Genomic DNA, 16,933 nt, shown 5'->3' with positions numbered 1-16,933 from the left:
GAAAATCCTGTATCCGAGGTGGTACCAGAGAATTTCTAGAATCTAGATACTCGCTCCCCTCCTGGGCTTCTCTGGAAAGTTCGGTGCCCTTCCTCCCCATCCGCTAAGTACTGCTGGTCTGCAGCGTCTCTGGCGTGCGCTTCAGTTAGCAACCCTCTTACTGTCAAGCAAGCAGAACACTTGACAACGTGCGCTAGCGCAAGCTTGTAGGAACAACACAAGTGTTCTTCATCTTTGTAGTACAGAGACAACAGGAACTATCGAGCTGGTTACATTAATCGTATATTTCCCAGCTAATCTTCCAATAATATAGGATAGCATAACCGGAGGGAATAAGGTGCGCAGCAACCAGAATCGTCTTTAGGACAAGACGTTTAGCTCTCGGACTAGCACTAGCTATCACTGATCAGTGTTTTTTGTGGTACTGCTCTCAATATACCAAATATGACTGCAGAAGAGGTTACAAACGAAGGACAGACTATCCCCATTGAAGGAGAAGACATAACTCCCAAGAAGGATGGAGGTGTCTTAAAGGTATTAAAACAATGCATTCTAGCGCTAATAACGTTACTAATGTTAACTGTTAGCTAGCTAAGTTGGATAACGTTGGATAGTTCAGCCGACTGATAGTGTTAGCCAAGCTATGTTTTTGTAATGTTATGTGTTAGCTTATTACAATGTATCTAGCTTATCGTGGTCAATCTCGTTATTGAATCCAGCACTGTACAGTAAGACATAAGTATAACTATTATTTGGATTATACGATGAAATCCAATTTAATGTGAAGTGGTGTGATACTAGGCCAGTTATCTAGTTATCTGATACTAGTTAGCCTGCTAACGTTGACGTTAATGCATTCTAGGCGTCCAACTTTGCACATTCTGCGAAGACTGACAACACATAGACCGTCAACTTGTTATAATTAGGCTGTAATAGAAAGACAATGGCAATTCTGACAGAACGTTGTGTGAAGCAAAAATGTGTATTGGTGCAATGTTAAATGGGCAGTCAACTGGATAAACTCCATATCCATGCTGAGGCATGTAACGTTAGCGTAGCTAACAAAAATGCTTGCTTATCTGACAGTTGCACCCTAACTTACAACGTAATGATTAACATTATGTTTTTGCAAACCATGCTCTGAGAGGGTTTTTGTGTGGCCTGTGCATTCAGCTAATATTTGCCGCTTAGCTAGTGACCAGTCTTTCATTCATTTGGTAATGTTAACGTTATCAGGCTAGCCAAGACGTTACCCTCTTTGTCAAAGCGAAACCGCAACCTTTCTGGCAGACAATTATTAACACAGTATCACCAGCTCAATCCTGGGTGACTTCCAAGGAGTTTTCCCTACAAACAGAAACATAAAAATGCTCCATTAGAATCCATCCTAGCCATTGAATCTTAACGTTGTTTCTCATTGAATGTCATATAGTGGTAGGTGTAAACCTCCGCCAGCTAGGCTTTCTAGAAAGTACCAATGCATGAGCCCCATATTTAGACTAGACACGATGATTGGGAAAATTTCTAAATCGTTAATTACATAACCAGTCATTTTGGTAATCGATTATGTAGAGTTTGTGTCTGTCAAAAGTTATCACCCATGCTCAGGAGCTGAACGCATTTATTATTGAGGCGGTAGAATGTTCTAGATTGTGTTACCATTAGCTAGAGCTATGTTGGACTTGATTGACCGATCGCAGGTGCACAGAACACCTGCACGATGGAGATGAGAATCTCACTCTATAGATGGTCAAATTCAATTAATTCGAATAAACATAAACACATTTTTTAAGTTTTGTTTATTTTTTTAAACCTTTTGTCAAATTACACTAAATCACTGTAATATAATTCATTTTGAGATGTACCCTACAGTTGACATGAGTCTTAATGACAAATGATGGTGACATATGTATTAACATACTCTTTTCAATAATATTACCATTATGACTATTGGTCAATTATATTGCTATTGATGTTTCTGTCTCCTAGCTGCTGAAGAAGGAGGGGACTGGTAGTGAGTTCCCCATGACTGGCGATAAGGTGTTTGTGCACTATGTGGGTACCCTGTTGGACGGCAGCAAGTTTGACTCAAGCCGTGACCGCGGCGAGAAGTTCAGCTTTGAGCTTGGCAAAGGTACACAGTTCCCGCTGCACACATACTGTACAACACAGCCCACTCTCTTGATGAAGCTATAGAGATAGATACCCAGCTAGCCCACTGTTGTACATTATCTACCGCATATGTGTTGTGTATATAGTAGCTTTTACATGTGGTGTAAAACGGCAAACATGACTTAATATATGTACACCTTGTCAAATTTTATAACTAAGCAACTGAACGTTTCATGCTCAAACCTCATTTTTGAGTCACTGCTACTTACTGAGTGAGTGGGAAATACTTATCTGTGGGTAAGTTAATTATTTTTAGTGCATGGTTGAAATTTTTTAACTTTTTTCTGATTGCACTGACCATGGTGATTTTATTGCTGCGCAGGTCAGGTGATCAAGGCATGGGATATCGGTGTGGCCACCATGCGAGTGGGGGAGGTAAGCCAGCTCATCTGTAAGCCAGAGTACTCGTACGGAGCAGCGGGGAGCCCTCCCAAAATCCCACCCAATGCCACACTTGTATTCGAGGTGAGTGCAAATCAGATCAACTTGACTGACAGCTTCATTCAACCAATCAGCATCATCCCAAGCCAAGAGGGGGATTCGACCACATGTAGCCGCCTGCAGCCGTCTTAAGCTGACTGCATAACGTGATTTCAACCATGGCGTACTGTATGCACAATTCCGGGTTGAAAACGTATCAGAATCTCAGAAATAATCACGTTATGCAGTCAGCTTAAGACAGCTGCAGGCGGCTACATGAAGTCGAATCCCCCTAACGTCAGATGATGTGGGGGAAATTTGTTGATTTGCAATAAAGGTTTTTTTCCAGACAGGTAACACGCATAGGCCTAATGTGTAGTTGTGCATAACTTGTTTACATTTGTTTTTAAAATGCATCTTGGGTGAACTGATCATGAGTGGTCAGTTCTAAATACATGTAAACAATCATCAAGTCTTGCTCTGCTATGGTGTGTGTGTGTGTGTGTGTGTGTAGGTGGAGCTCTTTGAGTTCCATGGAGAGGACATCAGTCCGGATGAGGATGGAGGAATAATCAGGCGAATCCTGACAAAAGGAGAAGGGTACAGCAAGCCCAACGAAGGAGCTGCTGTTGAAGGTACACATTATTTCACATTCACACAGATCAAGCCATAGCTACAGCAAACCCAAACTGAAAGGGTCTTAACAGGCATTATACATGTTCATCCACGCAGAAGCTGAAGTAACCATCTTTTCTATTCCACCAATCTCTCCTCTCTCCCCCCTCTATCATTCTGTTTTTTTGGTCTATCCCTCCTTCCCTCCCCCTCTCTCTCTCTCTTGATCCTCTACTCCTCACTGGTTTTCTACCCTTCTCTCTGTCTTTCTCCCTCCCTCCCTCCCTCTCTTTCTCCTCCTCTCCCCTCTCCTGCTCCACCACTCCCCCTCTCTACCTCTCTCTCCATCTCTCCCTCTCTCAGTGAGTATTGAGGGTAAGTTTGAGGACCGCGTGTTTGATGAGCGGGAGCTGAAGTTTGATCTGGGTGACGGAGATGGCTTAGACCTGCCACCAGCTGTGGAGAAGGCCCTGCAGAACATGGAGCAGGGAGAGGAGGCCCTCCTCACCGTCAAACCAAAGTACGCAGTTAACATAGACTAACACCCATGTGTGTTACATGCACTGATCACACACTAATACTGACATGTATTATAGACACAACAGAACACCTACTAATGCTGACGTGTTACGCACACACACACACACACACACACACACACACACAACATGTACTGATGTTACAGCTGTAGCAAAGCAGACTTCTTCACACTCTTCACCATCAAACCAAAGTACACACTGAACACACACACCTAATGGTGACATGTTGCACACACAGAACATACAATGGGCCCTATCGTCTAAAGCGAATGGTCACCAGTCAAAAGCTTATTTAAATTTAGTAGGATGTCCAGTAAACATTGGGAGTGTTTTCGTTATCAAACGTCGGGTGGATGGTGCAACAAGGCGTTCCTAGGTTTTTTAATCGATCATGGGTGTGTTTTGGGCGTAACATCATTTAAACCAATGAGAATGACATCCGTCATTCCCTTTAACTGAGCGACGCACAACTTTATTTAATGCATCAGTATTTTGACAGTCAGCGGCGCATTTAAAGGATTCTGCTTGCGAGATCGTATGGAACAGTTATTCCACTAAACCATGCTTTACTAAAACCTAGCATAGTATAGCCTTCACGCATTTCCACTCGTCTATTATTTGAACTCATTGACAAAGTGAAACTAACTTCACCATGGTGTCAGTCAACGTCAAAACAGTAAATGCACAGTTAATTACTTTCACTATTGACTGACAATGGGTTACCTTGGAAAAAGCAACACTTACCCCAATAAAGTTTGAATGGCTTTGCTTGCTGCTTACATCTCGTGACCGTGCGTCTTCAGCTTTGCTTCATATTGGCCTCTCCGTCATTACCAATTTGCAAATGATGGTGAATAACTACTCACTGTGAGATGTATTTCGTAATATCTTTATTCTAATTATGTTTTGCATGGATGTGCGCTGGTGCACGTTCATGGATGATAGAAGGATGGTGCGTTGTGCACCCACCCATATCACTGTTGATAATGCGCTCTTAAAATAACATATGAACAACTCGCCATGGACTTCTGACCAGGTTTCTCTTGGTCAGTGGCGTAATGCCTTTTAGGTAGTGTACGATAGCGATTTTTAGACAACGTGCCAGACCACTCCCTAGGTTGTTCATTGCCACACCTCCTGGCGCATTGTTTAAAAATGAGACGTGCAAAATACGAAAATAAACCTTGCGCCGGGTGGAAAACAGGGGCCAATGATGCTGACATTTGTTAGAGACACACAGAACCAGCACTAATGCCGACTAGGGTTGCAAAGGGGCGGAAAATTTCCGGTAAATTTCCCGGAAACTTTCCGGAAACTTACCATGGGAAGTTAAGTTGGGGAATTTTGGAAATATTCCAAATTGGAAACTTTCATGGAATTAAAGGAAATTATGGGAATTAATGGGAATTTACGGGAATTAACTGGGAATTTTGGGTAATTCATACAAACTGTTTCGTATACAAACATTAACATTTTGTTTTGTAATAAGCAATATGATTTGTATGTTGGTATTTTCGCTTAGCTTAGCATACAAAGCCATTCTCTGCCTATGGTTTACTAGCGTGCTAAACTAGCAACACTGAACTGCCCAAGATACACCACACCACACCACACCACACCACACCACACCACACCACACCACACCACACCACTCAACAACAAAATCCGATTGGTTGGAACATTTTTTCCCTATGCATATGAACGCACCATAGGTTTCCTTTATGTCTAGCAGCCTATGCCGATTGCTGTGTGCATGTGATTGACACATGTGCAGGGTAGAAATTTGACTGAAATTGTATTAAATCAGGTTGTTTTAACTAATATTAGACTGCAAGATGGGGTTTTGTCCACTACATTTAAGTTCCCTGTTGTAGACTAACTTGCCATATTAAAAATTCCCAGTTTATTCCCATTAATTCCTGTTAATTCCCATATATTCCCATTAATTCCCATGGAAAGTTTCCAACTTTGAAAATTCCCGGAATTTTGCAACCCTAATGCCGACATGTTATGCATGCTAAGGTGAACATGTGTTACAGACACTAACAGGGAGGCTAAACCAAGCACATAACTGAAGCCTTCCGTCGGCGGAAAGTCTGCTGCAACAATTAGCTTCCATTGTGATCAATGGAACTGGCTACACCAGATGTGGTAATGGCACATATGCTCCAAAAAATTAGACCAGTCTTCTAAAACTATTTTACGCTCCGCGAACATAGCGCTTCAGTTACGCGCCTGGTGTAGCCTACCTGTAAGGCTGACGTGTGCTACACCTATAGCAAAGTGAATACACCAGCAATACACACCACAGGCTGATGAACATGTGCAAGTGAGCATTAGAGTTGGGAGAGAAAATTTACCAAATTAAGTGTAGTATTCTAATATTTTTACACAATATAATTGAGATCCAGCAGTTCTGCTGGACTGCAGTATTATTTACTCATTTAATATTATGATATGAATTGAATTTTTTGGTACGCATACATCTACTCTGAAAACATTACTTCTTAAGGCCAGAAGATGGCGTAAAACATGGCGTTTTCTCTTGCACCATGTTGTTGCCGCTGTGGCAGTTCTCACGGCTATTGGGGAACATGCATGGACACTCCAAAACAATGAATCCGCACCTGTGATCAACCTGGGATCATTCTTTTGGTTCTGAGCAGAATTGGTTCGGAATCCGAATTATTTGACCATGTGAGTTAGTATACACATGGAATTTGGCTCCTAATGCAGTGCGCTCAATTGTATGCTCAAATATGTACACACCCACACACACTCAGACTCTTGATATCTAGATAGATAGATACAGGGGTTTTCAATCAGTGATCCATGAAGACATTGCAGGTGGTCCCTTGCCATGCATTCAGTGATATAGTGATTCCCACCATTAAACTACATGTCTGAGTCCGCAATGGTCCTCTCAGCAGTGGTCTCTCACGCTCCTCTCTTCAAAAGTCAAAATGGTGGTCTCTGGGTCACAATCAGTTGAAAGAGTGTCTGAAGACTATGTGTGTTTGAATGTAATGTGCTCTATGGATTGTGTATGCTCAGATGATGTAATGTATGGCCTGTGTGTTCAGGTATGGCTTTGGAAGCACCGGGAATGCCAAATTCAACATTCCAGGGGAAGCAACACTGCAGTATAAAATCAAGCTAACTAAGTTTGAAAAGGTACAAAGCACAGGCACTAACACACACACATAGATGTTAACATTCCACGTCATGGTGTGAAGGAGTTGCCTGATTGCCCCCCCCATGACTTTTTCTCATTGCACAGGCTAAGGAATCATGGGAGATGAACACGGATGAGAAGCTGGAACAAAGCACCATTGTAAAGGACAAGGGCACACAGTACTTTAAGGTGAGGCTAAAACACACATACATGCAACACACGCATATTGACATTTTCCCAAGCTTGACCCAGCCAAGGGATGTCAGTTTATTTTTTTCATTAAATGAGTGAGTATATTCAGGCCACGTTTATACGTAGCAGGGTATTCTGAGAAACTGATATTTTCTCATCCTTTCTTTTAAAAATAATTCCGTTCACACCGACGCTAACAGCTTGGGAAGGGTGTCGAACATGTTGACCAGACAGGTGGCCAATCAGAGATTTCAAACAAACGAGGGAACATCACCTAACAACGGAAAAACGCTGTTTACCCCTGTTTACATGCAATCATGGAGTTTTCCCAAATCTCCACTGGCCGGAGTTTTCAGAAATAATGGTTTTCAGTGATAAAACCTCAGTTTTCGTCTAAAATGAAAGGCCAAACCGCATGCAAATATATGCGTTCTCCCTACATGTAAACAGGGTCTCAGGCTTCACCATGTGTAGATGGCAGTAACTCCCACTGAGTTTTGTTCAAGACCACACTTATTTTTGACGCTTCATTGCTTCACTATACTTCTGCTTTAGAAAGGAAAACGAAATCGGGAATATATGTGGGTGTGTTTGTGTGTCTCAGTCAGCGAATCGTGTGTGTGTGTGTGTGTGTGTGTGTGTGTGTGTGTGTGTGTGTTTGTCAGTGGAAACCAGTAGTGGAGCAGGAGAGTAAAAAATGAAGTAATGGAGGAACATTTATGTTTTGCTAAATCAATGACCTCACTATTCATTGATCCAACTCTACACTGCATCCTACAGTGCCAGCAATGCAAACTGCCAGTTAGACCAAACAGTCCAGCATGAGTGGAGTTGTGTAATAGTTTCCCGCAGTGCTTCCGGTTCACATAATTAGCATGCTGTGCAGATTTGTTTAAAACTCTTGCATTCAAGTTGACTGATCATCTCAATACCGATGTTTTCCAAGACTCAAAAGGGCCTGTCCCAAGAAGAAAAAGTATTACCTCGAAACTTAAACACACATGGGGAAACTGAACAGTCCAACCAGTACACTATCATAAGATAGCCAACTAAGCTACTTTCTTTACAATATTTCCTGGCTTCAACTAGAGCTAAAAAAAGATGAAGCAGCAGGAGACAGAAAGGAGTAGAGCTGTAATAGAAATAGTACTTAGGCTATAATGTGCTGTCATGAATATCATAAAATCAGTATTTTCGCATTTTATATCAGTACTTTATATATAAATATCATTAATATTATATATTAATAGCATATAATGTTGTATATTACAATTTGTAATACAATTTTGTAATATAATGTTGTATAATACAAAATATTACATTATATCAATTGTAATATAATGTTGTATATTACAATTTGTAATACAATTTATATGTATGCATATTCAGTGTTCAAATCAGTCCAGTTTATACAGGTTTTCAAATGTTTTCAAATGTTCTAATCCTATTCCAAATTATTGAAATCATTTCACACACACACATCGTTACAGCCCTAGTGTAGACTGAAACTTATTAGCCATGTTGGAAATGGTTTTATCTGGTGTGTTGTGAAAGTGCTTTACATCTGTCCTTTCTGATCCTTGATTGAAACCTTTCAGTAGATGAATAAATGTTCTGTCTGCACGCTGACCTTGATAAACATAATCTGTTCATGTGCGACAATTAGTCTAATGTTTTGCCTTGTGTGCGTGTGCGTGTGCGTGTGTGTGTGTGTGTAGGATGGCAAGTACAAACAGGCCTCTGTGCAGTACAAGCGTATCATCTCCTGGCTGGAGCATGAAAACACTCTGAAGGGGGATGATGAACAGAAGGCCAAAACGTTGCTGTTGGCTGCTCACCTCAACCTGGCCATGTGCTACCTGAAGCTGCACGAGCACAGCCAGGCCCTGGAGAGCTGTGACAAGGTACACACACACACACACACACACACACACACACAGATACATTCCCTTACATACACTCTGAAGAACTGGAGAACTGCTGGTCTGAGTATACACTCGCCCTGGAGAACACACAGGCACACACAGTTACCCCTGGCATTAGACACACACACGCACTCACTCTCCGACATGTGGTACGATCACTGACCAACTCCTGTGCTTACTGTTACACTTCAAGGCACTTTGCAGGAGTGTAAGACATTTGAGGCAGTGTAAGATGACGCCATCCTCCATACAGTGAGAGGCGAAGGAAGAGTAAGGTTGGGTGCTTGTTAATGTGTTGACGCTCAGTTGTATTTTCAAATACAATAATTCATCAATGCTGCCTTCGGAAACAGCCATTACAGGGCCGTCGTAGTAGGAATGAGAGTGTTGAATGATTCTTGATACCTTGTTCTCAAGTGAGGCACCCTGCTGAGGTGGTATTTTAGTCCAACGCAAACTGACCCAATGTTTCCTCTACTGTGGTCTGAGAAGGAGAAGTGGGGTTTTAAATACACTGCCCTTCAAGGGTGCTAACTCAAAAAGATCTGCCCAGGGGGTGGGTCAGGGGTAGTCTCCATGTAATTTTTACCCCTGACCCACCCCCTGGGCAGATCTTTTTTACCCCTGACTATCCTCCCAATGGAGTTGAGTCAAATCGAATCAATCTTTGTTTAAAAGGTATTAATGTTGAACCTGCTGTTCCCTCCTCAGGCTCTGGAGTTGGATGCGAACAATGAGAAGGCCCTCTTCCGCCACGGGGAGGCGCTGTTTGGCTTGAAGGAATTTGAGCGCGCCCGGGACGACTTCACACGCGTCACTCAGCTCTACCCCGCCAACCGGGCGGCCAAGGCCCAGGTGCAGGTGTGCCAGAAGCACATGAAGGAGCAGCACGAGAAAGACAAGCGCCTGTATGCTGGGATGTTCCAGAAGTTCGCAGAGAGGGACGCCAAGGTGAGCGATGAGGTCAGGTGCAAGTCTTGATGTCAATACGTTTTTTGCATGACATCACACTGGAGGGGCTTTTTGCAGTTCCTAGAATTTTTTAAAGCAATATGCCATAATTTTGGGAAATTAGCTTTCTGCTTCCTTCAGAGTTAGATAAGATCATACATAACCTTCTCGTCTCTGTGTGTGCAGTAACTCGGTCTGAAGCACCCACTTTTAGCATAGCTAAGCATAGGTCATTGACGTAGGCAGTTCCTCTAACTGCATTTTCTATAACTATTTTAGCTCCTAGCTCCTAGCTTCAGGGTAGGGTCTTTTCCCTGCACGTAGCGAAACCAAGACTGATGTACTTACATGCTGATTGTCTACTGTCATGCGATAGAAGCCTTTTGAGCAGATAAGAGGAATACGGATTAACTTTTTTTTTTTATATTATAATAATAATAATAATAATAATAATAATACTAATAAGCTTTATTTGTATAGCACCTTTCATACACAGAATGCAGCTCAAAGTGCTTTACATTTGGAGCATGTAACACAATAATAGTCACTTTTCTTCATTGCTGTGGCCGTTTATGATCCAATCAGCAACATATCAGAAATATAGAAAATAACATGTAACACAGTTATTAGAGAAGAGTCAGTCATTCATTCCCCTTTGATGCTGTGGCCGTTTATGATCCAATCAGCAACATATCAGAAATACTATTACCGTATTTTCCGGACTATAAGTCACACTTTTTTTCATAGTTTGGCTGGTCCTGCGACTTATAGTCAGGTGCGACTTATATATGAAAAAAATATATAATTGAACATGTTTTTAAATGTTAATTTATATTAACTGACATGAACCCTACGTGAAACATTATGTCTACAGCCGCGAGAGAGCGCTCTCAAATGCACAAGACCTGTGCACTTTCAGTCAGAGATTAGTGCTTACACTATGCCTGAAACACACGTGCATACCTAAATCGTCAAATTATGGCCGGGATTCTATTTATAGCCGGGCCTCAGATTTGGACAAATAAAAGCCAGTATAATTTTGTGTCAATTTAACTCAGCTCTTCTTAATATTTTATATTGTTGGTTGGTATTGTTGGCAATGAAAAGTAATTGTCCTACACCATGAGTCTCCAACACGTTGCTCTCATTGCTCTCAAGCTACCAGTCGCATGTCGCCCCCTTCTGAGCTAGAGGCTGAAGCAATAACCTACATTTAAACACAATTGTTGCTACCAGGCATCAGCCTATGAATTTTATAAAAAAGTAAATCATGCATAATTCAAAAAAATAACTACATCTTAGACCTCTTTGGCTATACGGAATAAGGTTTCCCTTGCAGCACAGCACACGTTCTATGAATGAATGAAAGCGCGGATACGTTATCTCGCATTAAGTGGATGGCAATCGAAATCCTGGCACTACATGAAACTTAATAGTGAGCCATTAAATACCCCACAGATTTCAGTGGTCATCAGTCCCGATATTTAGCAATATAATCAAACAGTCCAAACGTAAATTAAATCTCAAATTGAACATCTGCTTTTGATGGCCTACCCATGCCGCTCCAAACGAAAAGTAGGCCTATGTCTCACAATAAAACGCAAGAAATAAAGGACTATATAGCTGACTCGAATACAAGCCATGGCCAAATAAAGGTGCTGTGCTTTGCGCAGCCTAAATTTGAGGATTTACGAGTCTCCTAAACATTCCTCACCCGTTATCTAGACATGCATGAAAACATTTGAAAACAAAACTCACTGCTATGTAATATTTGATCGCTGTTTTGCTACTAATTATCTTTCACATAATGAATAGCCTATGCACAGAAAGTGAAAGTAGGCCTACTGTGCGCTCCGTGTCTGTAGCTGTCCACGTCCGCAATCGATTAAAACGTCAAATGGAGAAGTCATCCATGTTCTCTCGCGTTATAGGCGGTCATGCTTCTGTGTTTGCAAAATTCCTGACGGTTCCTGATCACTAAACGTTTGTTTTCCTTTCCTGTCGATAGCGGTTGATGTAGAAGCACCTATAGGCTATAATTTGACTTCAGCGGTGACAAATCCTGCTGACAGAGCGAGCAACGAGAGAGAGGCACCCCCAAAGTGGTCATGCGCGCGCGTGTGTGTGTGTGTCTCTGCATGGGGTTCAATTGAAGTCAGAGTTGGTCCGTCAATAGTCCCGCAATCAGGCCGCTCCATTATTATATTAACGTCAGACAGCGCTGTAAAATGTGTAGGAATTTCTCGCATTATGATGGCTAGATTTGCGGGACTTTTATTATTATGATCAATACTAAGTAATAATTTATTCGCAATACCCGCGCTGGAATTTAGACCCTTTTAAATGTGCATCTTTTTTTCTCTCGCTCTCTCGGAGGTGGCCAGCCAAGCAACTGTTCTGCTGCCAGCCTGTGCCAATATGCATTCTCCACATTTTTAGTTAAATTTTCATCAGCATTTTTGTTCAGTGATTTTTTTTTTTTTGTAAATTGCTTTACAATTACCGTCGGGCCCTTGTCGGCTTGCCTCTTGCCACTATTCACTCATTCGTTTTCAGTAACATTCAGTAACACTTCTGGCTGGCTGCGCCCTCCAATGGCAACAGATGTAGAATAATCTGAAAAAGTAGTCTACAGGATAAGATGAGTTAACTAAAGGCTTTCCTCTACAGGTATGTTTTCAGATCTTTTTTAAAAATATTTACTGAACTCGCCTGCTTGATGTACAGAGGCAGGGTGTTCCATAGTTTTGGGGCATAATGGATAAAAGCAGCTTCTCCACTTTGCTTGTGGAGCACTTTGGGTACAATTAAAAGATTAGAATTGGATGATCTAAGTTTCCTTTGTGGTTGATAAGATATTAAAAGCTCAGATATATGAAGGTGCTATGCCATTTAGAGCTTTGTAAGTAATTAACATAACCTTAAAATCAATTCTATAGGAAACAAGTGCAGTTCAGCCAACACAGGGGTGATGTGTTCTCTCTTCTTAGTCTTAGTTAAAAGTCTAGCCGCAGAGTTCTGTATGACTGCCAATTTCTTTAGATGTTTTTTGGGAAGACCAGTGAAAAGTGCTTTGCAGTAGTCTAACCTGCTAGTGATAAAGGCGTGAATAGTTTTTCTGCATCTTGTTGAGTTAAAAAGGGCCGCACTTTGGCAATGTTTCTCAGGTGGAAATAGGCTGTCTGAGTAACTTTACTGATATGAGGCTTAAAACTTAACTCTGCATCTAAGATGACACCTAGGCTTGTTACTTTTGGTTTGACCTGGTGCGCCAAGTTCCCCAGATTACTAAGAACAATGTCTCGCTTTGGTTTTGGTCCAACCAAAAGTAGCTCTGTTTTGTCATCATTTAGTTTCAAAATATTTTTGCTCATCCACTGATTAATGGAGGTTAGGCATGCAGTGAGGGAGCAAAGGCCATCTGGGTTAGTTGGCTCCACAGAAATATACAATTGGGTATCATCTGCGTAGCTGTGGAAGTTAACATTATGCTGACTTATGATGTTTCCCAACGGAAGCATATACTGTACAATTATCCGATCATAGCTAGTGATGATGAGCGACATAAGTTCAGAAAACTGGTCGAGAAAGCCAGTCCATAGTTTAGGAGGGCGGTATAAGGTCAATAGAAGTACAGCTGGGTCAGCTTTCAGAGTGAGGGCAATATACTCCAAGGAAGTGAATTCGCCAAAGTTGACTCTAGTGCAGCTATATTTGTTTGAGAGAATGGAGGCAATTCCACCCCCTCGTTTGCCCTGTCTAATTGAGTGGAAGAAATTATAATTTGGGGGACAGGTTTCAACAAGAACAGCTTCGCTGTCTGAAGTCAGCCAGGTTTCAACAAGAAACAGAAAATCCAATTTTTTTTCACTGATAAAATCATTGATTGCAAAGGTTTTGGTAGTAAGTGCACCTAGTAAGCCCATGTTAGCTGAAAATGCCTCTGGTTTTTGAGGAATATGCTGAGGTATGGAAAGAATATTAGTTAGGTTTCTAGTTTTAAATTTGTTTACTATACGTTGGGTAGAAATCAACGTTGGAATAGAACTATAAGCATAAGTCATGCTATTGCATGAAGCAGCTTGATCTATGGTAGTAGTATTGTATGTTACCTGCAGAAAACATTTTCAGACCTTTCCACATGTATAATGCCATTCGAATCAATACCTGGGGGGCGTGAATCAGTAATATTTTATGATTTCTGATACCAATATCTTCTAATCTGTTCTTCAGTTGCCTAAATAAGAATTATTACTAAATATTACATAAATATAAAGTAATTTTATTACTTTATATTTAAGTCATAAATAGGCTGTCATACCGAAACTCTATACTGCAGCTTTAACTCATGTTCACCCGGAGAGAAGAAATACTCTTTCCTGATTGGCCGGTTGGGTGGCTATTAATTCCAAATAACGGGACACCTATGTAGTAGATTTGGTAAAAAAAAAAAAGTTTAATCACCGTTCCATATCAATGCTTATGAATATAACAACCATAGTAGGACGACGGTTGAGCCTGGAAGCAGGCTTCTCAACAATGGAATCAACTGTAAACAAGCTAACTGTCCACCGCTATCACTGTTAGGGCCAAAGAAAGTTGTACAACAAACTAAAGAAGTCGGCTTCTTTTTAAACGGAACCGCTTGTTTCCTTTGTGTGCTATAAAGGCATGATTGCCTATAGGAGCAACTGGGTGATAAGCAGGATAACGGCCTTCGAGATGTCCCGTTATACAGAATTAATGGACTTGGACATTAATTCCATATAACAGGACACCTCTGCTGCCGTTATCTGTTACTTAATGTACTTTCATATGTCTTATGGTCTCAAATGATACGGTTTCTCTTCACCAAAACATCTATATATCTATAGGCCTTTCAGTATGTCAAACATATGATTCAGTAGTGTTTTATCACGCTAAATGAGTTACGTTAAAATAATCCAGGGTTCAGCATTGGTCCTGGCCTGCAGTCTACTTAAAGAATCTTTCAAAGCTGAACTGTTTTCAGTCAGGCAACTGTTGCCTAATGCCAGTATTCCCCAAAGGTCAGCTATGTGCTGAGTTGTAAAGCTGCTGTTTGTGTGTTTGAACAGAGGGAATCCGCTCCGGTGAAGGCGAAGGAGAACGGAGACGGAGATGCAATGGATGTGGAGGAGAATGGAGCACAGGAGCAAACTGCAGCATGAGTGCGTGTCTGACTCTGTGTGTGTGTGTGTCCATGTCTGTGTGTCTGAGGAAGACAGTGAGTGCGTTTGAAGATCAGTACTGTCTTTATTTTTATCGTTATTTTTTGTTTTGTTTTGTATCTGCTTTGAGGCGTCTTATCGCTGCAATGGACAGTACTGTACCAGCTCTGTCATCTTGCTGTGTGTGTGTGTGTGTATAGAAAGGCAGCTAGCTGGCGTGTGTCTGCTTGAAGGCTTTCAAGGATGAAAAGGTGATTAGTCCCAAAGACGGCACTCCTACTGCACTGCCCATCACTCTCCTAGACCACTGTCCTCACATATGATTGGTTAACTTCCTCCTGACTGACAGCTGGAGGGGATGCTGCCACTCCACTCCCCTCCGCCCCCTTCCTGCCTAACCTCTTCCCATAATGCACTAAACATGCGCATGCATGCTTGCATTCTTGCTCATTTGGAAGGTCACATGTTCCTTTGCTGAAGCCATTTGATCAACAATGCACCCCTCATACCATCACCCCACACACACACACACACACACACACACACACACACACACACACTCACACACTGTCTAATTCCTGAGATGTAAGGCACTATGTGGGAACTTTCAGGGTGCTGAGGGTCCCTACTGCTCTCTGTAAATGTGTGTTTGTTGTGAGAGGAGAAAATGGGGGGTTGAGTGTGTGAGGAGAGAAGAGCGATTCTGAAAATGTAATCAGAGCTTCTGAGGACACTGCTGGGGTGACATGACATGTTTTCTCTGTTGGTGTATTTTTTTTGTTTTGTTTTCATTCGTCCTCTTTTGCAATGTATAGATATGTTCTGAATTCTAATTGGTTTGACCGGAGTTCTTTTTTGTTTGTTTGCTTTGCTTTGCTTTGCTTTGTTTTGCTTTTTTTTTACCTTCAGTGTCAATTGTAATCTTAATCATGAGACTGTAAATGTTAATCTAATGACAAAAACAGACAAACTATCAAAACTGGACAACTCCAGGGAATTGGGAATGAATTTATCCTTCCAATGCAATTACCAAATGTATCTCTCTCTCTCTCTCTCTCTCTCTCTCTCTCTCTCTCTCTCTCTCTCTCTCTCTCTCTCTCTCTCTCTCTCTGTTCTTAAGCGCAGACTCACCCCCATGGAGAGCCGAACAGTTAGCCTTGCATAGCGTTGTTAGCGGTTAGCGTCGTAGGAGAAGAGATATTGGGGTGTGTGTGTCCCTTGGGCAGACTCGCCTCCCCAGATGTTCTGATGTCACAGAAACTTAATGTGTCACTGATGGTGAATAAAGGATAAAACTTCCACCTGCTGCCTCTGTTTTGGGTTTGTATATTCGATGTGTGTGACACAGCCTTGACCTTGGCTATTGATATGTCAGACCTCACATTCCTATAATGTGCACTGTACATATTGCTTCCCCTGTAGGGAACGTTCACCCGCTCCTTTTGATGCATCTTGTATCTGAAGGTGCTGACAATAATTCTGACAAGTCATTCAGATCGCAAGCTTCTTCGTGACTAAATGTTGGCCACCAAATGCAGAAACCACTGGGGTATTCTGAGCCCAGGTCAATAACCACAAATTTCTTTGTTATGACTCTAGTCTAGACCAATGACTAAACTTCCTCATTTACGTGAACTCTAAAATTAGGAGTGATTTAGAGGTGTTATTGATGCAATGTGAAATTATTACTGAATGTCCTTTCGATATTGTTATAAGTGTTTTTCTTTTTATTATTATTAATATTGCATTATTATT

At 41.5% G+C, this 16,933-nt stretch overlaps 1 protein-coding gene across 2 annotated transcripts; it reads left to right on the top strand.

Annotated features, from left to right (window-relative positions):
- The first annotated feature begins 95 nt into the window (after positions 1–95).
- On the top strand, positions 96–16,479 carry fkbp4 (FKBP prolyl isomerase 4). Of its 2 annotated transcripts, none has more exons than XM_042109878.1 (10): positions 96–534; positions 1,990–2,134; positions 2,495–2,637; positions 3,107–3,227; positions 3,571–3,727; positions 6,830–6,920; positions 7,027–7,110; positions 8,832–9,017; positions 9,750–10,001; positions 15,086–16,479. In XM_042109878.1, the coding sequence occupies exons 1-10, from the start codon at positions 445–447 to the stop codon at positions 15,176–15,178; spliced, it is 1,362 nt and encodes a 453-aa protein (XP_041965812.1). In that variant the 5' UTR covers positions 96–444; the 3' UTR covers positions 15,179–16,479. The 2 variants fall into 2 exon arrangements, with proteins under 2 accessions (XP_041965812.1, XP_041965813.1); XM_042109879.1 differs by having other exon boundaries at positions 97–534; positions 9,750–9,989.
- The last annotated feature ends 454 nt before the right edge of the window (positions 16,480–16,933 follow it).

The sequence above is a fragment of the Alosa sapidissima genome, chromosome 11 (genome assembly GCF_018492685.1).
Source record: "Alosa sapidissima isolate fAloSap1 chromosome 11, fAloSap1.pri, whole genome shotgun sequence".
Classification (NCBI taxonomy): Eukaryota; Metazoa; Chordata; class Actinopteri; order Clupeiformes; family Clupeidae; genus Alosa; species Alosa sapidissima.
This window is presented reverse-complemented; position numbering and strand designations above follow the sequence as displayed.

Bases quoted from the DNA above. Each gene is read 5' to 3' on its own strand.
- fkbp4 (XM_042109878.1), top strand. From the start codon at position 445: ATGACTGCAGAAGAGGTTACAAACGAAGGACAGACTATCCCCATTGAA. The intron at 6,921-7,026 runs GTACAAAGCACA...CTCATTGCACAG, and splicing joins AGCTAACTAAGTTTGAAAAG to GCTAAGGAATCATGGGAGAT. The intron at 9,018-9,749 runs GTACACACACAC...TTCCCTCCTCAG, and splicing joins CCCTGGAGAGCTGTGACAAG to GCTCTGGAGTTGGATGCGAA.